Genomic DNA, 22,382 nt, shown 5'->3' with positions numbered 1-22,382 from the left:
GGCCCAGGCCCCACAGTGGGGACACACAGTTTGCGGGGCAGCCCCAGCCCCACAGCGCGGTGGACATGGACCCCACCAGGGCCCCGATGCCATGGGGGCAGCACCAGGCACGGGGGGGGGGGGGGGGGAACGGAGGGAAGGAAACGACACGGGACAGGGGTCTGCGGGGCAGCACCAGCCCTCCGCAACAAGGCCCTGCAGGCAGAGCAAATGGCGGCAAAACAGCCCCCTCGCCCCCTTATATAGCCTACTGGCCCCGCCCCCATGCCCCGCCCCGCCCCTCTCCTTCAAAGCCACGCCCCTTCCCCCGCCCCGCCTCCCCAGAGCGGCTCCCTCCTCCCTTCCCCCCGCTGCCCTCCCCCGCCTCTTCTCTTCCGCGTTTCCGTCGCCGCGGGCCCTTTCCGTCCCTGCTCGGCCGCCGTCGCCGCCGCCGTGCGTCACCGGGCGGGGCGGCGCGGGGCGGCGCGGGGGGGGGGTGGGTGGGAAGATGGCGGAGGCTTCCCCGCAGCCGGGACGGTTCTTCTGTCACTGCTGCTCGGCCGAAATCGCCCCGCGCCTGCCCGTAAGTGGGGACGGGGGCCCGTCCGCGGCCGGCGCGGCCCGGGGGGGCCGGGACCGGGGCTGGGGGCGAGGGCCGGGGTCGGGCCCGGCCCTTCGGGCACGTGGGGGTGAGGCCTGAGGGGGCGGGGGGCGGCTTGGGGAGGGGCTGGGCCCGCGGGGCGGGGGGCTGGGGGGGGCTGAGGGGGCGAGGGGGGGCTGAGCGTGAGGTCTGAGGTGGGCGGGGCTGAGGGTGAGAGGAGGAGGGGGCGAGGGGGGGCCGGGGGGCTGGGCTGGGTGTTCGGAGGGGTTGGGGGGCTCTGAGCGTGGGGGGGCTCAGGGGTGGGTGTTCAGAGGGGGTGGGGGGCACAGAGGGGGTGGGAGGCTCTGTGGTGGGCGCTCAGAGGGCGTGCGGGGCTCAGGGGTGGGGGTTCAGAGAGGTTGGGGGGCTCAGAGGGGGTGGGGAGCTCAGGGGTGGGGGTTCAGAGAGGTTGGGGGCTCAGAGGGGGTGGGGGGCTCGGTGGTGGGCGCTCAGAGGGAGTGCGGGGCTCAGGGGTGGGGGTTCAGAGAGGTTGAGGGGCTCAGAGGGGGTGGGGGGCTCGGGAGTGGGGGTTCAGAGGGAGTGCGGGGCTCAGGAGTGGGGGCTCAGAGGTTGGAGGGCTCAGGGGTGGGGGTTCAGAGAGGTTGGGGGCTCTGAGTGTGTGGGGGACTCGGGGGTGGGGACTCTGGAGTGAGGGCAGGTTCCTGGCTCTGAGCGAGGGAAGGGGGGAGCCCTGGAGTGAGGCAATATGGGGGGGGTAGGGAACAGGACGGGGTTGGGAGGGGGCTGTGGGGGGCTGCCTGGGGGTAGTGGGGGGCCGTGGGGCCTCGGGCCGAAGGAAAGCAGCCGGCGAAGCCAGAGACGGGGTGCGCTGGAGGAGTGCGGGGAGGCGCGGCGGTGTGTGTCCGTGTCCTCTTCCTCTTCCTGGTGCGCAGGAAGGCCGCGGGGAGGCCTGGACGAAGGGAGCGGGAAGGGCCGCGCTGGGAGCAGGGCAGTGGGGTGGCGTGTGCTGCTGGGGGGTCCCACCAGGCCTGTCTGCTGGGGGCTGTCGGCTGTTGGGGGCTGCAGTGTTTTACTGAGTGTGTGCTGTAAAGGCATCTGTTATAAGGATGGATCCATTAACCAAAAGCTGTCTTAAAGCAAATTTGGTGGGATGCCTCTCCCAAGGTACTCGCTTCTAGCAGCCCTTCCCCATCCAAGTCCGTGGCCTTTTCTCATCCAGTGTGTCTCCAGCTGACTGAAAGGGTCATCTGTGTGACAGTTCTCCAAACTAAGAAAACACCATTATCCACTTCCTTGTGTGGAACGAACTGAATCTGTGGGATAATGAGAGGTTTTCTTTTTTTTTGTCATTTTTCACTATGGTTTAAACAAACATGAGAAAAGTTTCATGAGTGATAATTTCTGAGACATAGGAATGGGCAGATACACAAATGATATGCGCACAGTATTTCCACTAGTAATGCAGAAGCACTTCATAGGCTAGTAGCAGTGCTTGAGCAGGTTTACTTTAATCACTGAGTAAAAACCTTGCTGCCTACTTGTAAAGACTCATATTTTCCTGGTGAGTGTAGAAAAGGAACGCTGGCTGTTGGAAAATAACTGATCGTGTTGATCGTGACTAGATTTTGTTGCTAGTCTACCAAATGTTGTAAGATGTTAAATCTGATTATGAAGTTAACAAGCCCTGCCTTTGTTTCTGAGTCTTTATTTGTTCTGAGATATTTGACAGAATCTTGTTAGAATAAAGCATAATATTTTTTCCATTTTATCATTTATTTCATTTTAAAAGTCAAGCAATAGCTTGATTGTGAGTTAAAGATGTCTCTCTACCAGAGCAATTGGTTAGCCTTCACTGTGAATTTGTTTTTGTGACGTGATATTTTTCCTTTCACCCCCTTGATCAGTTTCGCTGCTTAGGGTGAGGGGAGGCCTTGATGGTAACATTGTATTTAGCATCTACCGACATCTAACATTGTATTTAAGTATGAGGACAAAACTGTCAATATGCTCCTGCTAAATAAACAGACTGGCTTGAGAAAGTGGCTGAGGTGCTGAAGGCTGAATCCTAGACACATTTGTCATTTATCTTTGTTTGAACAACCTCTTTTATTTCACCCTTGTTTAAACACCCTACCTGGATATGCCAGCAGAGCACATCTGGTAGCGAATGTACTGAACTGTGTTAGGGAGCAAACAACTTTTGTTGTAGGTTCAGGTTTAGTTGATTGATAGTCAATGAACTTATTTAGGACCCAGTTAGTTTGGTTTCACTTACTGATTGCAGACTGAGTTACTATATTGGAGAAGTCATGGCATATGCTGCAAAAGGAATGATTCAAACTGTTTGAGAAGCAGCAAACTTTGACATTTGTGCTGTTCCAGCTGCAAAAGAATTTGCTGATTACTATGTTCAAAGTTGTCTGTAAGCAAAAAAAGTCTCCTTCACATAGGAGAGTTGAGAGAAGTAAATCACTTATTTCTCTCGAGTGTGGCTAGCATAATAATTTGTCCCAGTGGTGTGCTGCTAAAATGTTCAGTAAAATAGTAAGGGCTTATTTCAAAGGCAGAGGAAATTGAATTAACTTTCTGTAACCTACACAGCTGTTCTTGTGCGCCAATAACCAGCTCTGAGAGGAATTTGGATGGTGTAGAAATGTTCTTGAAATCAAACATTGTGTAAATTCTGTAGACCTAGTTATTTCGCAACTGCAAATCTAAAGAGTTCTTCGTGGAAGAGGGAGTGGCAACTTCCCTAAGTCCTTTTCTAGGACGTATAACTGGATGGTGTCTTGCTAATTCCTTATCTTCCTGGGCAGACAGGGACAGTATCAAGTGGATCACCAGTGCCACTGTGCTTTGCTTGGCGCTCATCAGTTTTTACTGCGTTGGCTTGAAGAGTGCCATATGTCTTATCAAAGTAAACTCATGTGACTTGCATCCTGTCCTCTTTCTGGGAATCCATTAAGTTTGTTTTAGGGCATATTACAATCTTGAACATAAAAATAGTAAAGAGAACCAGTGTGGTGGTGGTGGTGGGGGGGGGGGTTGTTTTTCTTAGAGGCTGTTAAATCTCTAGCATACTGAGTTTAGCTTTAGCGGAATTGGGTCCTGTGTCTTGCCCAGGGTTTGGGCGGTTATATTTTGCCCGCACTAACTGTTCCACCTTAACTTTGGTTCAAGTTAGGTACAGGATATGTTGGTTCCTGTTCCAACGCTGCTGTGCTGTACGGCATTATTTCTTGTCAAGTGCAATGACCACACTCTGCTGAAAGGCGAAGTAATTTCCTTTCGTGTTCTTACGCATTCAGAGTTTCTTCTCACTATGATAGTGTGATCATGAAGTATGAATTATTCGCTAACGTTGAGAATTGTGAGAAAAGCAACAGTAGCAAACTCTTGAGGACTCCTGCATCTGAATAGACAGGCTGTTTATTATAAAATATACGGTCTTAAGTATTAAAAGCTAGAAATATGGCAGTAGCTCTCTGTAATGAACGTTGAGCGTGGGAGTGTAAAATTCTGGTATTTTGTGTTGCAGAATGACCCTCTTGTGTCTCCTTGAAGTCTGTGTGGTGTGAATCCCAGACTTTATTAGTAATAGCTTTCCATTTAATTCTTCCTAAGTGACAGTGATGCTGTAATTAGCCCATACTGTAATTCCATTTGTTGCTATTTCATTAGGAGAGTCTGGCCTCTTTTTTGGGGATGGGAGGAGACATACAAACACCCAGCTATTTAAAAACTAGTATTTGAGTGTTACCTTTCTGGGAAAGCTGGTGGTTTTGCTTTCATTTCACCCAGAACTACATCAAAAGTTGCCTAATGCTCTGTCTATACTGGGGATTAATTGGTGTTATCCAAATCTTTCTAAAGCCATGTTCCAAACAGGTTCTGGCTTAATAATTTCCCTCACCAGTCTGGTCAAGGCAAATACCAGCGTTTTGGGGTCTTTTTGGCTCTGCTGTGAAAGCTCTGCTTGCCATTTATACTAAGTAATACAGATGATAGAAGTATCTTTAAATATGATTTTTACAGTAACGGTGTCCTATCTGCACTGGGTGGACAAGCTGTTACCCTTAAAATAGCGTTATGCGGGATTTAAAACTTATTGTACTGCACTATGGAGAAAGCCAGATGGTTCTCTGTCTCTACCTAATCATTCTGTGAAGTATCTTCATCTGGACTGAATTCCTTTCTTAAGAATTCCTGCAGCCTTCTACCTGCCTTAATGAACTGAAACATGCTCTGGGAGGGTGTGAGCTAGGGAGGCTATTGCTGAATTTATAACTAAGCCCACTCAATTCAGGGAACAGTCAGTCAATCTGTGAAATAGTCTGGGACAATGTGAATTTCTTCTGAAACTGTTGTTCTGTGTGCCTGGCTTCTTGGAGATCATTTTAAGTGCTCAGAACTGTGCTCTCTCTAATAGTAGCATTGGGAGAATGGACCACAGGGCTCCTTTTCCATCCCATCACACTGAAGGCACTCTGTGGCTTTTACATGAGACTTTTTTCTCATTCAGTCTTTTCTCTCCTATAGGACTATATTTGCCCAAGGTGTGAATCTGGTTTTATTGAAGAACTTCCCGAAGAGCCAAGGTAATGTGCTGCTCCCAAATTTTATTGCTAGAGCAACCTAGTCTGCTTTGCTCTGTTTTCTTTCCTCTTCTAGATAAAAGACAGTGCCACATACTAAATACACTATTCTTACTTTTGCTGGCCAGTATTTGGCTTATCTTTCTTCACTATGGTTCCGTAGTGCTTAATTTGCATGGTTTGCCTCTATAGGTACCTCAGCTATGGGAATGCTGTGTCATACTTTGCTGGTAAATGCAGGGAGGAAAGGGTTGATTTAAAAGAAAAAATGATGGCAGAGAGGCTTTCCACATGGAATGTGGTAGCTCTAGCCCTTTTGGGTTATTGTGTAGCGATAACTGTCTGAAAAGAAGGATCTGCAGAATGGAGAGTGTACGTATGTGTCAGTGTAGAATTCGATATCTTAGTTTACAGTACTAACAGGGCTACATTTTGACCAAGCCTTTGGACTCTGCACTGAAGCAGCTGAGATCTACGTTCATGTGCTTTACTGCTGACTCAGCAATGGTGCTTCTCTCTGCAACAGTGTCAGAGTGGACAGCAGTAGGAAAATCGTCTTAAAATGCTTCAGGCACGTTTGCTGGACCTTGGCTCTGAATGGTGTGAGGGCTGAGCAGCATGTGGTCAGGCTGGCACGCCCTCAGTGCAGGGCTTACTGAACCGCGTGGGATGTCCATCAGATGCATGTTGCTGCCTACCAACCATTCGTAAAGCTGGGAGAGCAGTAGTCTTTACAGACTTAGGTTTCTGTACTGAAAAGGTGATGTTTCATCTGATTACTAGAGGCTGGAAATCAATCCTAGCTAATCCTAACTGTACTGGTCATTTGCTGTAACCATGGGAGAATCTCTTAATCTCTGAACCTTAGTTTTTTGTTGTCTTTAATGTCAAAGTATAGGTCTAGATACTGAGGAGTAAATGCTCCTACAGCTCTCCAAAAGCAGAAGCCTAACAGTATTAAGGGTTTTCCTAATAATCTGTCCCATTTCCTTCTCTGGTTGCGTGACTTTGCAAGAAAGAAATTCCTTTGATCCAAGATTAGGCTTAAGCGTGTTTGGGTTCAGGGTTTGTACCTTAAATCCTTCCTGGTGTTCCAGAGGATTAGCTGATTCGTTTGAGGTGGATTGTGCAGGGAATCCTTGCTTGACACTGTAGTTGTACAACTCTCTGTAGCTTTGTGAAATCAGAATCTAAAAGGGTTGGAAGAGATGGATGAAGTTGTAGGAAAATGAGGGTTGCAAGGGAGGTGAAATGAAGATTGATGTGGACAATTAAAAAATCAGCAGCTGAGGACAGGCTAGCATCTGGACTGGCTGGAGCTGATCCTGCCACAGGGGAGAAAGTTAGGCTGGCAGACTTTTTAGGTCCCTCTAGCCCTGGCTCTGTGCAAAAACGAATCAGTCGCTTCCTGTAAAAGTGTGTGCTATAACTGAGCTGCTATGGTGCCTGCTTTTCATGTCAAGATTGTGTCCCTTGATCCTCTCTGCTGGGAAAGTCTTTCCATAGTACCCTTCTGAGGCTTACTAATGCTCTTCACGCTTCTCAGGAACACTGACAATGAGACCAGCTCCTCCACATCAACCAGCGATCAGAGCAGGCATCCTTTCGAGGTAAGTCCTCTCTACCTCCTCCAATAATTTCTTTGTTGCCGTTGAAGTACTTTCTATTAGTAGATTGTTTAAATGTTCCCTGGATTTTGACAACATTTGAGGGAAGGATATATTAATATCATCCACATACCACTCTTGAAACTCTGCATGTAGTATTTCTACTGTACGATTTTTTTAATAGAACCATCCCTTGTACCTTATTCTTGTTGTGAGAGGGCTAAGCTGGGATTTAGTGAGCTGTCTAGGTGTGTTGCTGTGCAGTAGCCTCAGCTTAAAAGGCAGTAGTTACATGCAGCAGCTACAGAGAAACCAGGGAAGTGACAGTGACTATTTCCTACTTTCTTATGTAGTTTCAGTCTATGTTGTCTGTTCATCACTAAGCTACTTCTGTGTGTGCACTGATCACCTGTGTTAACCAAGGTTTGTGAGCTGTTGGGGATCTGAAGAGACTAATCTTTGTTGGAAGGCTGGTGAAATGCCAGTAGTAAAAGCTAAGAGCTGCTTCTCTTCTCATTACAATCTGCTCCTTGAATTCTCTCCCTCCCAGAATGTGGATCAGCACTTATTCACCTTGCCACAGGGCTATGGCCAATTTGCCTTTGGGATTTTTGATGACAGCTTTGAGTTTCCTTTTGGGTCCAATGTGCAATCAGAAGACAACAGGGACTCTGAGAACCGGAGGGAGCGAGAGCATCAGTCTCGGCATAGATACGGTGCAAGGCAGCCCCGAGCTCGTCTTGCCACACGGCGTGCCGCTGGCAGGCACGAGGGAGTTCCCACGCTAGAAGGGTGAGAACAGCTTCCAAGGTCTTTGTGGGGATCAGAAGCCCAGTTATTTTTCACTGATGTGAGTTAGCCTGGAATCAGTCCATTTCTTTTCCTCAAATGTGTGAGGACTAGTCTCTTAAGGGCTGCTCCCAAGCAGAGCTGTCCAGTCTGACCGTCCTTCATAGATGCCCAGCTTTGTCCCATGTGAACTCTTGCTTCTGGATGGTCAAACTTCAGCTAGGACTAGAGCTGTGCTCAAGCTCTTGTGTTCAGTTTGTAGGGGCTATTTTACCTGAGCACAGTGGTCTAGACTACAGTATGGCTGGGAGATTTTACCCATAAACCTGCAGTAAGAAAGCATTCCCTGGTCATGATCAGATGTTACCAAAATGTTGTATTAATTGTGAAAGGAAATAGTAGAGAACACTGGAGAATAAGACTTACATTTCTTTAATTGTATGCTGGAGAGGCAATTTGCCATCTTTATCAGAAATCATCCCCTTCTGGATAAAATATTCAAACTTATCTTTAGCAATGAATAATCAGTTTGTAAGATGCAGCTGCCTTTGCTACAGGAAATTGTTTTGCCTTTTTCCCCCCCGACAATGTAGCAGTATTTAGCCACTCCTTCCATGTCAGGGTTTTGGGCTGGGAGCTAACAAACGCTAATTCTTATTTGATTCTGTTTTTGTTGACTTTCAGAATTATTCAGCAGCTGGTCAATGGAATAATTGCACCTACAACAATACCAAACCTAGGACTAGGTCCTTGGTGAGTTGGAATATGAACTGCTCTTTCTGACAGTGTTCTTGCTGGTACTCGCAGTGGAATTTAATTATTGTCCTTATTCTTAAAGGGGAGTCTTGCATTCAAATCCAATGGACTATGCCTGGGGTGCAAACGGCTTGGATGCAATTATTACACAGGTAAAACTGACATTATAATGGAGCCTCCTGTCCTCTTGTGCAGTGCTGCAAAACTGCCAGCGCTCAGTGTGATGCAGGGGAGCAAACTACTGAAGGTGTAGAAATGTGAGACAAGGTCCATAGCGCAGGGGATGCTGGGGCTGAGTGTGTTGGTTCAGTAACTGGACAGATTCTGTGCACTGCTGAACTCCCATCTTCTTTCTGCCTTCTGTGGCCTATTGTTTTTTCAGTTACTAAATCAGTTTGAAAACACTGGACCACCGCCAGCAGACAAAGAAAAGATCCAGGCCCTCCCCACCATACAGATCACACAGGAACATGTAGGTATGTACGTCTCCTCCAGAGAATCATTCACAAAGAGCTCTGTGACGCTTCTGTGTAATAGTCTCTTGGGATTTTAATTTTATCTACTAGTACCTTGAAGGCCTGAAACTTTTCAAAGCGGGGAGAAGGCTTAAGTATTTGCTCCGTTATACTTGCACAAAGAAAAGAGAAATGTAGACTGGATGTATTTGCCCTGAGGAGGCAAACTGTCTGTTCTGAAAAGTTCGATGTGGATAAAGATGAAAGAAGCACACGCAGGCTGGCAAGCTGATCGGCTGGACTGCAGCTCTGTGCTGTGGTGTTCTGACAGCTGTCTTCTAGACTTGCTGTAGGCAGGGCAGGAGGATGTGCTAGTAAACTGCCAGCACACAATCTGCCCGAGGTCAGGCTCCTTGGCTGTCAGTGCTTTGCAGTCCTGCTGTGTGAGCCTGAGGACCAACGGGTTCCTCTTATTTGTTAGTATGATAGACACAAATAAAACACCAGATGTGGTGTTACAGATGTGCATTAAATATGTTTCTTAGAATAGTAGTCTGAAGAAGGGAAGAACCAATCAAACACAGGGCGATGAGGGATGGAGTAATGGTGGTGGGAACTGCAAAGCAACAAGCTTTCCCATCTGCAGGGATGAAGCAGTGGGAGGGTCAGCAGCCACAGGAGCCTAGTGGGGGGGAAGGGGTGATGGGATCCTGAGTTGGGCCCTATTGAGTGTCATTCTTTCCTTTATTACTCATCTGTGTTTTGCTTTCTCTTTGTGATACAGATTCTGGGTTAGAGTGTCCTGTATGTAAAGAAGACTATACAGTTGGTGAAAATGTCCGACAGTTACCTTGCAATCATCTATTCCATAACAGCTGCATAGTCCCTTGGCTGGAACAGGTTAGTTCCGTCTGAGCGGGTCACTTGGATTTTGTGGCAATTGAGTGTTTTCTGGTGGTGCTGTTCTCTGTAAATATTTTCATACCTCCATGATGAGGCCTAAATGTGAGCAGCCTTTGATCAGAGGAAGGAGAGTCATTCTAGCCTTTTATTTGAGTGCTGCTCCTATATCTTGTTTCTAATCCTGTTTCCCATATTTCTTGTTTTGTTTTTGTCTGCTCTCCAAAGCATGACACGTGTCCTGTGTGCCGGAAAAGCTTAAGCGGACAAAACACTGCCACAAACCCCCCAGGACTCACAGGGATGAATTTCTCTTCCTCCTCCTCCTCCTCTTCCTCCAGCTCGCCAAGTAATGAAAACTCATCGAACAACTCATGAATCTTAATCCAACTCTCTGTCCCCGGGGCCCTGTCCACTGTCCTCCCTCCCTCCCTAGCCAACGTAAGCAACGAAAGGGGCTTCCAGAGCAGAGCGAGGGGAGGGTGGCAGGGGGGAAACGGAACCCCCAGAATTCCCTTTTGAGTTCTGAAGACACAGAGACTCTGGGTTCTTCAGAGATGAGAAGCCTCAAGTTCTGTGATGGGGGGGGGGGAAAGAGCTCTGTCTATTAATACATCCATTTGCCGCGTGGACTTTTAAACATTGCAGTGAAAGGCTGCTGCGCTCCACAGATGGGAAACCCAAGGTGCTGAGCTAGCGGTTGCAATTCTGAATGGAAAGGTTGTTTGTATGGTTTTGAATTCGAGATTCCTTTCTTTCTTTCTTTTGCTCCTCCTCCTCCCCTTGGATACTATCTCTTCTGCTTTGGAGATTGAAATCTTTAAAATGAAAGCATAATAATACTGCCTCCCTCCCAGGATCTCCAGCTGGGGAGGGCAAATAGTTGTCACAAAAAAATGAACTCTTGAAATAGACCCCATCATCCTTCCCTTCCCCATCTCAGTTCCCATTTATTTTTCTTTATAACATTGCCCTTCTGATATTCAACACTGAAAGGGTTTTTATAATTTTAAATTATTACTGCTGTTAAATAAATGGACATTTCAGCTCAACGAGAAGTTATGCATGATTTGTGGAAAACTACAGGGTAAGCTCTCTGGAGACTGCTGTGCCGAGCTGTCCTGTTTCATCCAAGGGCAGGCCGGGCTTGTCAGAGCCCTCCTGGCGTGCTGCGTGCAGGCATGCTGTGACCTCTAGGCACCAGACTCCTACATGACCAGCACCCCATGCGTGCATTGCCAGCTTGCAGATCGTTGAGTGGTTGGCTGCAGGATTGCAACTGAAAGCATCCTTGCCTGGTCTTTTGTATTTTTTACCACCTTCTCCCTGTTGCAGTCCTGCCCTTCTCACAGCCTGAATGGACTTTTCCAGTGTGTTGACATCAGGACTGGGCGTGCACCAGAGCAAGGACCAGCCAAATATCATTGTGATCAAATAACATACGGGAAAAATGACACTTTGGAGAAAAATGTATTTCAAAGCTACTTAAAATACAGCTGATTAAAAAAAAAGAGAGAGAGACAAACATCCCAGGTGTGCTTGTGACTCAGTTTCCTTGGCAGAACCGGGGGTTGGAGAATGAAAAGAACATGACCAGAGCGGGGCAGTCTCCTACCTGCTGTGTGTGTATCCGTGCTCACTTGGGCTGGGAGATGTGAGGCAGGGATAAAAACACAGGTTTACTGGGATCTCTCACCGAGGGGCTTCATTTATTGTTCTGATCACCTTGAAACTCTAGGTGCAGCACTGCCAGCTCTCTAAAAGAAGCCTTGGATCTTGAACATGGGACAGGCTTGCATGCTTCTGCATGTGATGTCTTTAGAGGAGCGTGCACAGGGAGAGGTGAGTGTGGCTTCTGCTCTACTGGCTGCTTCTTCCAGCCTCCATAAAGGAAGAAGGTGACTGTTTGCTCAGCAGTCCTGTGTGGTACCAGCAGGAGGAGCAAGAAGGCAGTGTCTTTGACATGCTTCTATGTGGCAGCAGGTAGAATACCTTGGAGCCAAAAAAAGGGTTTGAGAAGGGAAAAGCAGTTTTCTCCCTGTCTCAGGAAGTGTTGGTCTGTATTGCATTGGGCAGATGTCGACTGATGTCTCTTTCTGTCACAGCCAGGTCATCCTGACCTGCTAACCTAGTGTTTGTGTGAAGGCATTTTACACTCCAGTCTGTGTGTCGGGACCTTGCTTGGTGTAAGCCAGAGGTGAGGGGTATCTCTTGGCTTGCTCTTGCACCCTAGTCCAGGTGCTTTGCAGGGCTTTGAACTTCACTGCGAGCTTGCGCTTGAGAGGCCTGTACCGTAGAGCTGATCTTCTGCATTGGAGCTGGTCCTACACTCCCCTCTGAGTAGGCAGATGCCGTCTTTATTAGGACGGATAGCCTGTCCTTCTCCTTGCTGCTCTTCCATGCTTTTCTCCTGTCTCTTAGTCCTTACTGCATTCCTTTCACTTCAGCAACTCCCAGTCCTGGTCCTGACCCCCCCCTCCTTCCCTCTCATCATCTGCTGAAACAAGCACTGCAGTAGTTCATGCTGACTTTTGAAGTATCACTTCACCTGAGTTTTCTTCATCTTCACCTTCTGCCATTTTCTTCCTCTGCTGTTTGTCTCCTTGGGAAGTTGCCACCTTCCTCATCTTGCGTTAGGCTTTCTTGTGCTCAGTTAAGGCTGTGTCCCCGCTTGGACCACCTTTGGAAAGACACCTATGGAGCCAGGAGCCTTGTAACAGGCAAGCACAGGCCTCGGATGTGAGCAAGTTTAAGCTCACTTAATGAGCTGCTGCACATCCACTGGCCACAAAGCTCACTGTGTGCTCTTAGCCCCCGGCAAATGCAAGCTACAGTGCAATAGCTTAAAGCTTATTGAAATTTTCGGTTGAAGCGCTCTCCCCTGAGTTTGCCCTGGGCTGGGTAACTGTCCATTGGTGCTCTCCAAGGCTTGGCAGCTGCTCAGTGCAGCGTTTGTCTCTCCTTTGAGTCTGAATGCGTTGGGGGCTGCTCTTCAGGTCTGGGGTCTGGCCCTGCTGATACGGGCACAGGCCAGGCTGCAAGACTAGGTCCTGTCTCTACCCTCCCACTGTGCCCCAGCGAATCTCGCTCTGGGATGAACGCTGAAGGACCTCGGGTCGGTTTTGCCAAGGGCAGACACGGGCTCCATCAGCTTAAGTCAGATGTTTCCTTCTCCAGCTCCAACCTGCCGCCTTCCCAGCCAGCAGCACTCCGGCTGCTCAGCTTCCCGCTCGGCACCTGCTCTGCTGTGCCCTGCCGTCCCCCTTGGCAAGCTGCTGCTGCAGGCGACTTTGCACTGGAACCCTTGTCCCAAAGCCCTGTCCTTGGCTCTTGTGGCTGTCTGTCTGTCCCTTTGGTGACTCAGCTGCAGGAACTCGGACATGGCCTGGAAGTTACTGAGTGCAGCAGGAAGAAACTCGGGCTGTGGAATGAAGGAGGAGCTGATTGCCCTGTGGACGCCAGCCGGATGTTGGCAGCCCTGTCAGTGTCACAGGGCCAGGCAAGAGGCTGGTGGGGGACTTGAGCAATCTGGCAGCTGTGCCCTGCTTTCCAGTGACCCCCTGCAAAGCCGCCGGGCTCTGTGGAGCCAGCGGCATCGCGAAACCGGCCTGCGCCGCTCCTCAGCGGCCTCGTGCTGCTGAAACCCGTGACCTGCTCCACCTTGAGTTTGTGCTGCACTGTGTGGGGTGGAAAGAGTTTCGCTGCTCTGGAGGCTCCCTGTGTCTTCCCCGTCTTCTGAATGCTCAGAAGGGGCCCTGTGAGCTGGGCTGAGGGCGGCTGGGGCAGGTGCTGGCCTGCCTTGCTGCGTACGTCAAGGTCCTGGCACCCCGCAGGGCTTCGGGCTCTTCTGAAGAGCCTTAGCTCAGACACCTGGCCCTTCCCCCAGAAAGCTTTCCAAGGAGGGACGTGTCCCCGTAGGATGGAAAAGGTGTCTTGTCTGGTGTTTCTTGAACTGTTTCGGAATAGAAGATTGTTTGGAGAAGATGTCCCCAATTTTGATTGCGAGGAGCGATTTGCCAAAACCTGTCAGGACCCACAGCAGCCTGACCTGGCTGGCTGAGCACAGCCGGCGATCCTGAGCAATTGTCCTGGAATGTTTTTCTCGGGTTGCTCTTGCCAGCTCAACCAGGGCAGTTCGATGGCGCCTTTGATCTCGGCGGGCGGATGCCTCCAGGATGAGGGTTTATCTCAGGACTGGTATATCAGGGTTAATAGCTCATCCTGCGCTGGAGGTTGAGCCAGAAACTTCTGCCACTGGGTTCTGGGCTTGGGAGGCAGGTAACAGCAGGAAGATCCCCGCTTGGCCTCTATGTGCCCATCTGCTGGGCTGGGACGGGGGAAGGCTTTGCCGTTTAGTCACTGAAACGCGGACCTCGCCTGCTGGGTTTTAGCTGCTTGGCTGCGCGGTCGGGTGTTCCCGGCTCCCCAGCAGCACCAGGTGTGATCTGTTCGTGTGCGTGAAATGCTCGAGATGCCTGGCGGGTTTCGAAGGGACGAAGCGAAACACGTGCTGGTTTGGTGGCTGCTGCCGCTCCCCTGTAGCCGGGGGCTCCAGGCCCCGGGCTGACGCCTTGCAGCAGTCATGACAGAGTTAACGCAGCGGCTGTTCCCTCTTGACACGGGCTCGTTTAGAGCTGGTTCGGTAAGAAATGGAACGGGTTTGGTGGTTTCTGCTTGGGCCATCGCTCATGTCTGACGTGACAAAGTGACCGAGCTGCGATGCCTCCGCAGTGGGGTGAGGAGGGCGTTGCAGGAACGAGCCCTGGCCGGGAAGCCGAGGTGCTGGTGCTATTTCTGGCCACAGTCCCCTCCAGGCAAGGTGTCTATAGCCACTTACCTGTCGCCTTCAGAGTGCCTGGCTCCCTCTCTGCCGCTGTGAGATCGGAGCCGATTTGGACCGAGGTGAGGGGCTGGACCAAGTGTTGAGGCACTGGCTTCAGCCTGCGGTGGGTCAGGTTCGGCTTCCCCTGCTGCGTTTCGTGTCCTGAGCCAAATGGCTTGGATCAGGCGTCGCCCACCTGAACAGGAGTCATGGGCCGCTGGCCCTGGGCTCCACTGCGCTCCCACCCGGCAGGGCCCCCGCTCGGGAAGCCTCTGCCCCGGGGGCAGCTGCACCGTTGCCCCCGTACGGCACAGTCACGCATGTGCTTCCACCCAGCCACATCCAGGCGACCCGGGGCTTCCCCTGCCTTCGCCCTGCTCCCTCATGGGTGCCCCTGGAAAAGCCACCCCGGTGTTTCCCAGGGGGAGGTTTGGGGGGGGCATCCCCACCGAGCTGGACGTGGCAGGGGCCGGGCCGGGCTCCCCACTGGCAGCAGCAGGGCCGATGCCGGTGGCTGCAACGGCAACCCCGGGCGAGTCGCTCAACGCTGCAGTCGGTGAGAAAGGGCCGGCGGCCACCCGGGCCAGCCCAAGCAAGCAAAGCTCCAAGACTCGCTCCCCCTTCTGCACCGTGAACATGGCTTTAATTTCCACAGGCGCTCGGACACGAGACAAAAGCAGCCTTCCAGCACGTCCCGGCCCCGCAGTCTCTGTCCCTTCCCACCTCCGGACTTCGCCCCATCCCAGCCCTTGCAGCGATGCTGTTGGCAATGCGACAGCCGCACGGTCAGGCTGCTGCGGGCGAAGGTGAGACGGCGGCAGCCAGGGCAGGGAGCGAGTGCATTGCCCGGGCTGCTTCATCCTGCCAAGGCAGAGCCGGTGCACAGGGAGAGCCGTGTCCCAGCGATGCCGTGTCCCTGAGTGGCCGTAGCTTGGGTCTAGTGCATTCGCCTCCACCACTGTCCTCTCGATCTCCGCCGTGCATTTAAAAAATAAAACAATAAATAGCAAAAAAATAGAGATGTGTATATATATATAAAATAACCCTTTTTTTCTTTTTTTTTTCCCCTTTTTTTTTTTTTTTTTCTTCTATAAAGACAAACCCAAGGGCCGACTGTCCGGGAGCCGGGCTCAGGCGACGAGCATGGGGAGGAAGTGGGTGGAGAGGTGCTGGCGTCGCGTCCTACGCCCTCGCCGGGGCCTGCCCTTGCCGCTGAGCGAGAGGAACATGGGGCGGCCCCGGTGGCGCCAGCGCAGCGATGCGTAGGTGTTGTAGCCGTTCTCCTCGATGCGCTCCTTGAACGTGCAGTTGGGGCTGAACACCTTCTGGCAGGAGAGGGAAGGGGGTGAGCGGGGGCCGCTCCGCGCTGCCTGCCCGCCACCGGGGCTGAGGCTGAGCGGCTGGGCCAGGGCAGGATGCCTGGGCTCCTCCGGCTCCCTGGAGGACAGAGGGGCTCCTTGGGATGAGGATGGGGAATGGTCAGGGCATGGGAAACCAGGGGGCTGCTCCAGGGCTCTGGTCCCAGTTTATTTGGGGTCCTGGGCAAACCCCGTGCCGTCCCCCCGCTCCAGCTCTGCCCGGTGCCGCGGACCCCAATCCGGTCCCCGGAGAGGCGGCATTGGACCTACCGATCCGTAGAGCCTCCCCTGCTTGTTCATGGCCAGGTAGAAGCCGGTGTGCACCGCTCGGATGGCCACGACGCCGACGCGCACCGACCGGATCTCCATGATGCCTGCAGGCACAGGGAAGCGCCGCCTGAGTCGGGACCTCCGCAAAGCGCCTGTGCCCTAACGCGGCGAGGCCGGGGGCGCCCGGGGGTGCCGAGAGCAGCCTCGGAGGGACGAGGCCGGCCGACCCTTGCCAGGACGCAAGGGCAGCCGGAGGGACGGGGCTGTCCCACAGGAAGGACCGCGAGCAACGACGAGGGACCTGCTGATCTTGGGAGGGTTTGATCTTTACTCCTCTCTCCTCCCTTGGGCCCAGCCACTTCCCAGGAGCGGGGCTGCATTGGAGCAATGCCAAGGAAAATCTCTGCATGCCTGGAACAAATTTTCAGTCTTTGCCCTGTGCCGACCTCTGGTTTGTTCTCCCCTAAGCAGCAGCCGTGTCTGTGTGCTTAGCCAACACGTGTTGCAGCGCCCGGGGCCCGACCCGGCTGCCAGCTCACCATCCCTCGGGGGCTGCAGGAGCACCGGGGCCAGAGGGCTGCCGCGGAGGCAGCCCGGGCGCTGGGCTGGCTGTTCCCTGAGCTGCCTCACCCGGGAAGGCGGGAGGGTTGGACGAGACCCTTCCTCGGCCTGGGAAGGGAGGGAGCTGCTCCGGGCAAGGAACTGGAGCGCTGGTGGGTATCCGGGGAAGGGGCGGCGCAGTGCGCACGGGCTGCAGGGGGTGGGTTTCCCGGGGTGCGTGCACGGAGGTGACCACGCACATCTGGATGATGGGGTGGATGCACGGAGGTGATCGTGCACATCTGGATGACAGGGATGGATGCACGGAGGTGATGGTGCACACCTGGGTGGAGGCCTGTGAGCGCAATGCGGCAGGGCAGGCGCTGCAGGCGCCCGTGCAGGTCACCGCTTGGCATGAGCGTGGAGGGCGCAGGCGGGAGGCAGGGCTGTGGGGCAGCCCTGTGCAACGCAAGGGCAAAGCCAGGGGCTGGAGGGGGGCTGCAGCCACGCTCTATAAAACCCAGCCGCGCCTGGCTGCCTGCTTGGCCGGCGGTGCATGTGCCTGGCCTGCAGAGCTCCCATCAGAGCCGCTAATCGGAAAGGCATGTGGTCAGACCAGGCAGATTTTACGGTGGAAACACCCACAGCTCCGTCAGGAGACTTGCTGGATTCCAGCACCTCCTCGCTCCAGCCGGACCCTGCTGCTTGCCAGCGAACCAGGAGCATCTGCCGGACATGCAGCCCCGCTCCCGGCTCCTGCCCGCCCACCAGGCATGCGAGTGCGTCCGTGCTCGTGCCCCGGCTGCGCCCCGACGGCTCCCTGCCGCTGCCCGCTAGCTGCTGGAGACCCTCTTCCCAGCTGCTTTCTCCTCCTCTTCCTCAGCACCAGCACGACTGTGCCTGCCTCCTCCGCGTCCCCCCGAGCACGGACAGGGCGGACACGGGTGCCCGTGTGGCCTGGCCTGGCGTGCACCGGCCCAGCAAAGCCATTAGCGAGTGGCGGCGGTGGGGAAGGGCTGAGCAAATGCCTGCAAATCCATCTCAGTTTATCGCTGTCTGCAGCGGCGGCTATTAATAGCAAAGGACTCTTGCTTTTCTAAAAATAACCCCTCGCTGCTCCCAGCACCCGGTCCGGCTCGGCCCCGGGTGTTGTCTGCAGGCCCCAGCAGAGCGGAGTGGTCGCTTTGCTCGCCGGCGCGCAGGAAGGTGCCCAGCCCCGCGCAGGGGCTGCAGCGGGGCCGGCGGGAGGCGTGGGGGCAGGCGCAGCCCAGCCCGGAGCCGGTTATCTGCAGCTCTGACACCCGAGCCAGCCCTGCGCGGAGGATGCTGCTGCCCAGCGCTCAGCGCCGGGGCCATCCCGCACCATCCTTCCCACCCCAGCCCCACCACCCTCCCGGGGCCTGGCATCTCCTCTCCGGTGCCGGGGTCCACTCCCTCGGGATGCCGAGGCATCGCCACTCCCCATCCCCCTTCCCTGACCCCCAGCAGCACCCCGGCCAGCCCGGCACCCAGCTCCCGTCGCAGGCAGGGAGCTGCACTCCGGCGACATGGGGACCCTGGTCCCGGTGTCCCCAGCACCTCTTCCCACCGCCGCGTGGCCTCTCCCGACGGCTGCGGGGTGGAGCTGATGCAGCATCAGCCCCAGCCCCAGCAGAAGGCCTAATCCTGCCTGCTTGTTCCCGAGGCTCCCGATTGTGCTGGCAGCCTGAGCAAGGCTGGGCTCCCGTGGCACTCGCCCTCTCCGTCTCCCCTGCCAGGACACGCTGTCCGCGAGTCCCACTCCGGCCCCTCTGTGGGAGCAGCCCAGGGGAGCGTCGGCAATGAGCACAGCCGCGCCGCAGGGTTGGCACGGTGCCGCGCGCGGTCGGGGTGCTCGCGCCCCTGCCAATCCCACCGCAGCCGGGGCCGGACCTCGCCAGGCTGCTCGGTGCAGCACACCCGGCCTGGGAGGCTCCCACCGGCTTGCACGGACGCAAGAGACCTGCTGGCAGTGCTGTCAGCAGCCACCGCCTCCTTTAATCCTGATTATACATCATCTGCTCCACAGGCAGAACGGTGCTCTGCCACTGCACTGTCTCGCACCTGCCTCAGCTGACGCTCAGTGCTTAAGCCTCGATTCTTTAGCCTTGCCCCGAAGCTTACACCAACCCTTCTCCCTCCTCCGGGATGATCCCTGATGCGTTTACAGAGAGCAGTCAGATCCCCTCCCAGGCTTGTGCGATCAAGATCACCCCACACGCCGGGGGGGGGGGGCAGCGCTGGCAGGAGACGTGCCCGAGGGATGAAGGTCTCCCCCAGCTCCCCCAGGCACCAGGCAGAGCTGGCAAAGCCGGGCAGCTCCCCTGGCCTCCGTAACAGCACGGCAGCAGCGTCAATGAACCTCCCCTCCGTCACTCCGGCGATCCCGGGAAAGTCGGCTCTCGGGTGTGAAGAAACCAGGAGCCATTTCAGCTCAGCCCGGAGCTGCTGTCCATGAGCCGCTCCGGACAGTCATCCTGCGAGGGGGGGTCTCAGGCTCCTGAATGCCTCGGAGGAGACTTTGTGCAGAGGTTTTCCGCCAGGCTTTGCGGCAGAGCCACTGCGGGGGCCCCACCTGAGGCAGTGCCCCAGAGCCGGGGCTGCCGTGGTGGTGCACGGAGGCGTCCCGCCGCCCCCCGGAGCCGAGCAGGGACCCAAACCCGTCGCCCTCCCCACGCCTGCAGGGAGGTTTTCCCCAGGGCTGCTTGGCGGGAGCAGCCGTCCCCGGGTGGGACGAGGGCCGCGGGCCGCGGGTGCCTCTCCAGGGCCCGGCACAGCGCAGGGTCCCCGCGGGAATGCCGGAGGCACAGCGCAGCCGAGGCGCTGCAGCCTGCGGAGCCCAGCCTGGCCCCTGCCCCCTCCGTCCGCCGCCGACTTAAGGAGAATTCGCTCCTCCCCAGGCTGTTAAAGGAGGCTCTGGGGTTCCCATCCCGCAGCTCCCTGACTGTCACTGCTCGGTGCCTTTCCATCCGGGCAAGCAGAGACCCCGGCGCGTGCGGGGACGAGCCCCCGGCCGCTGCCAGGACAGGGCTGCCGCCCCCGGCCCCGCTGGGCACAGGCATCGGGCGGCTCCCGGGCCGCCGCAGCCGGGAGAGCAGGAGCCGGGGAAGGGGCTCTGCGTGCCCGGCCTCCTCCGCGCCGCCCCTGCGCTGCGTCCCCGCTGCTGCCGGCCGCCCCGTCCAGCCTCGTGTCTCCTCCCAGCCACGGCCCGGCTGCCTCTTCCCTGGTCCGGCAGCGCCGGTGCCCGGTCCCTGCCCTGGCCCCCGATGACGGGCTTTGGCTCTCAGCCCCGTCCCAGGCAGGGGCCGACGTCGCTCGGGCACGCAGCTCGCGCCCGTCCTGCCCCACGGCTCGACCCACGGGCAGCGCCGCGCGGCTCAGACCCAGGCCCCCGCACCGGTCCCGCTGCCCCCCCCCCGAGCCGGAGCCCCCCATGCGCCCTGCGGTCCCGGCCCCGCCGTCGGGGCACAGCCCTGCCCGTGCCCTGCCGCCCTGCGCGGGGGCTCAGCGCGGACGTGGGGCGGCTCGGGGACCCCCGGCCCCCGCCCCGGCCCCGGCCCCACTCACTGCCGGGCCGCTCCCTCCAGCGCGTCCCCTCCACGCCGCCGCCGCCGTCGATGCGCAGGAAGAAGCGGGTGGCGGAGAAGAGCCGCCGCCAGCGCACGTCACCTTCCAGGTGGCCGTAGCTCCGCGGGGGCCGCCGGCCGCCCCAGGCGGCACTGCCCGGTCCCGGTCCCGGTCCCGGTCCCGGTCCCGGCCCCGCCAGCACGGCGAGCGCCCCGGCGAGGCAGGCGGCCAGGGCGGCGGGGCCGCCGCGCCTCATGGCGGCGGGCGGCGGGCGGCGGGGTGCGGCGGGGCGCACCGGGGCGGCGGGCGCTGGGCCATGGCCGCGGCGGCGGCGGCGGCGGCGGCGGCGGCAGCGGCGGCGGCAGCGGGGCCCCGACGGCGCGGGCGGCCCGAGCGCGGCGCGAGCCGCCGGGGCGGGGCGGGGGCCGCACCGGCCAATGGGCGGGGCGAGAGCCGCTGGGGGCGGGGCCTCCCATTCATAAATCGGCGCGTGGGAGCGCGCCGCACCTGGGGATGGATCCGCCTCGCTGGATGCGTGAGGGGAAACGGCGGCGGGTACCGCGGCGCGCCCCGACCGGTCCCGGTCCCGGTGCACCCTCCCCTCCCCTCCCCTCCCCTGCCGGCCCGCCCCGCCCCGCCGGCAGCCGTGCCGCCGAAGCGCTCCCGTCGGGGGCTGTCGCCACGGCGGAGCCCGTGTCCGCGGCGGGCAGGGTGCCGGGGTTCATCCGCGGCCCCCGGTGTGCCGGGGGGGAGCAGGGAGGCGGCAGGGCCGCCGGCAGAGCAGGCGCGGGGCTGTGTGGGAATTGGCAGCCCGGTGCGGGGAGGATGCTCCGTGCGCAGAGTGAGCCGGGATCGCTGTGGCTGCGCGAGGGGATGGGGGCAAAAGTTGCACGGGGGTGTGTGTGTGCGCGCACAGCGTCTTGTGCAGAGGCAGCTCGCTGGAGGCCCCTGCCTCTACCAATATGCACGGAGTTCTTCCCTCTTCCCACCAAGTTAAATTGCCTTGGCGTGCCTCAGTTTCCCCGCCTGTGGAGCAGGATGGCAGCCCCACACTGAGCCGTGTGGAGGCTGCGGTTCTGGCAGGTCATGAGCTGATTGGACTGGCAGAGCCCAGGGCAGGTCCCGGCCCAGCAGGAGCTGCCAGCATGGGAGTGTGGGTGGGTGCTCCTGGAGATCCAGGAATTCAGGTCAGCATCTGGGTGCTGGAGGCACACCCGTGGGAAACCACCCTCCTTGCCGGGCAAGGCAGGACCCAGGAGCCCTGCTCAGCCCCGTCTGCTGAACGCTGCCAGAAGTGACCGCAAGGCACCGGGGCCCTGGTCTCCTCCTCCTGCCTGAGCCCTCCTGGGGTCTGTAGAGCAGGGGCAGCCCAGGAGCCATCCAACTGTGTGTTTACAAAGGTACCCTGCCCTAATTAGGGGAAGAGAAATGAGCTCCAGTTATGAGCTGCCTGAATTGACCAGGTTTTTAACAGCTTAATAGCAGCCTGTGAATCACAGCATTTCACTGTGTCCAGCCTAGGTCTGCTAGGCAAGGCAGGACCGTAGATCCAAAACAGCTGCATACACCCACGCACGAACCACAATTTAAGAGTTTGCCTGACAAATGAGCGTATTTGACTGCTGGTCAAATGGCTTGAGCGACCGCAGGGCAGCCAGTGCAGGCCGCACAGCAGCACAGGACCACTGTCACATGCACCCACGTGCAGATGGGCGCGCTCACCCACGCGTGTGCTCGGAGAGTGGCCAGCTGTGCCGTGGCACCCTGCCACAGCCGTGTGCGCCGGTCTGCCCCCATGGCGCAGCAGAGAGGTGTGTCGGCAGAGGCTGCCCCCGGGGCAGTGGCAGCATTTGGGAGGGGGCCAGGGGATGGCAGAGAGGGCCGGGCAGGCTGGAGGGGGCGTCTGAGCCGCTCGCTGCCGTCGGAGGCGAAGGCGCGAACCTGCCTCCCGCGCGCCGGCGCCGGGACCGGGGCCGCCCCGTCGGCGGGGCGTCGCCGGCGGCGGCCGCCAGGGGGCGCGGGGCGCTCGGCCGCGCTGCACCGCGGGAGTTGTAGTCCGGCGCGGCGAGGGGGGAACTACCGCTCCCGGCGGGCAGCGCGCGGCGCCTGCGCAGAGGGGCGGCGC

At 56.7% G+C, this 22,382-nt stretch overlaps 2 protein-coding genes across 5 annotated transcripts; one reads left to right on the top strand and one right to left on the bottom strand.

Annotated features, from left to right (window-relative positions):
- The first annotated feature begins 486 nt into the window (after positions 1-486).
- Positions 487-11,209, top strand: RNF126 (ring finger protein 126). Of its 3 annotated transcripts, none has more exons than XR_010886608.1 (10): positions 487-562; positions 5,120-5,178; positions 6,722-6,785; positions 7,333-7,574; positions 8,256-8,324; positions 8,410-8,479; positions 8,710-8,803; positions 9,567-9,682; positions 9,911-10,123; positions 11,018-11,102. XR_010886608.1 is itself a non-coding variant. In XM_067313010.1 (10 exons), the coding sequence occupies exons 1-10, from the start codon at positions 488-490 to the stop codon at positions 11,059-11,061; spliced, it is 954 nt and encodes a 317-aa protein (XP_067169111.1). In that variant the 5' UTR covers position 487; the 3' UTR covers positions 11,062-11,209. The 3 variants fall into 3 exon arrangements, 2 of the variants coding, with proteins under 2 accessions (XP_067169111.1, XP_067169112.1); XM_067313010.1 differs by having other exon boundaries at positions 9,911-10,031; positions 11,018-11,209; XM_067313011.1 differs by lacking the exon at positions 9,911-10,123 and having other exon boundaries at positions 11,018-11,209.
- A 4,373-nt stretch (positions 11,210-15,582) lies between these two features.
- FGF22 (fibroblast growth factor 22) lies at positions 15,583-20,513 on the bottom strand. Of its 2 annotated transcripts, none has more exons than XM_067312774.1 (3): positions 20,258-20,513; positions 16,133-16,236; positions 15,583-15,829 (listed from the first exon to the last, which is right to left on the bottom strand). In XM_067312774.1, the coding sequence occupies exons 1-3, from the start codon at positions 20,511-20,513 to the stop codon at positions 15,635-15,637; spliced, it is 555 nt and encodes a 184-aa protein (XP_067168875.1). In that variant the 3' UTR covers positions 15,583-15,634. The 2 variants fall into 2 exon arrangements, with proteins under 2 accessions (XP_067168875.1, XP_067168876.1); XM_067312775.1 differs by having other exon boundaries at positions 15,583-15,826.
- Positions 20,514-22,382: the final 1,869 nt, after the last annotated feature.

Source organism: Apteryx mantelli, chromosome 30 (genome assembly GCF_036417845.1).
Source record: "Apteryx mantelli isolate bAptMan1 chromosome 30, bAptMan1.hap1, whole genome shotgun sequence".
Taxonomy (NCBI): Eukaryota; Metazoa; Chordata; class Aves; order Apterygiformes; family Apterygidae; genus Apteryx; species Apteryx mantelli.
Note: the sequence above shows the minus strand (reverse complement) of the source record. Positions and strands in the feature narration are given on the sequence as shown.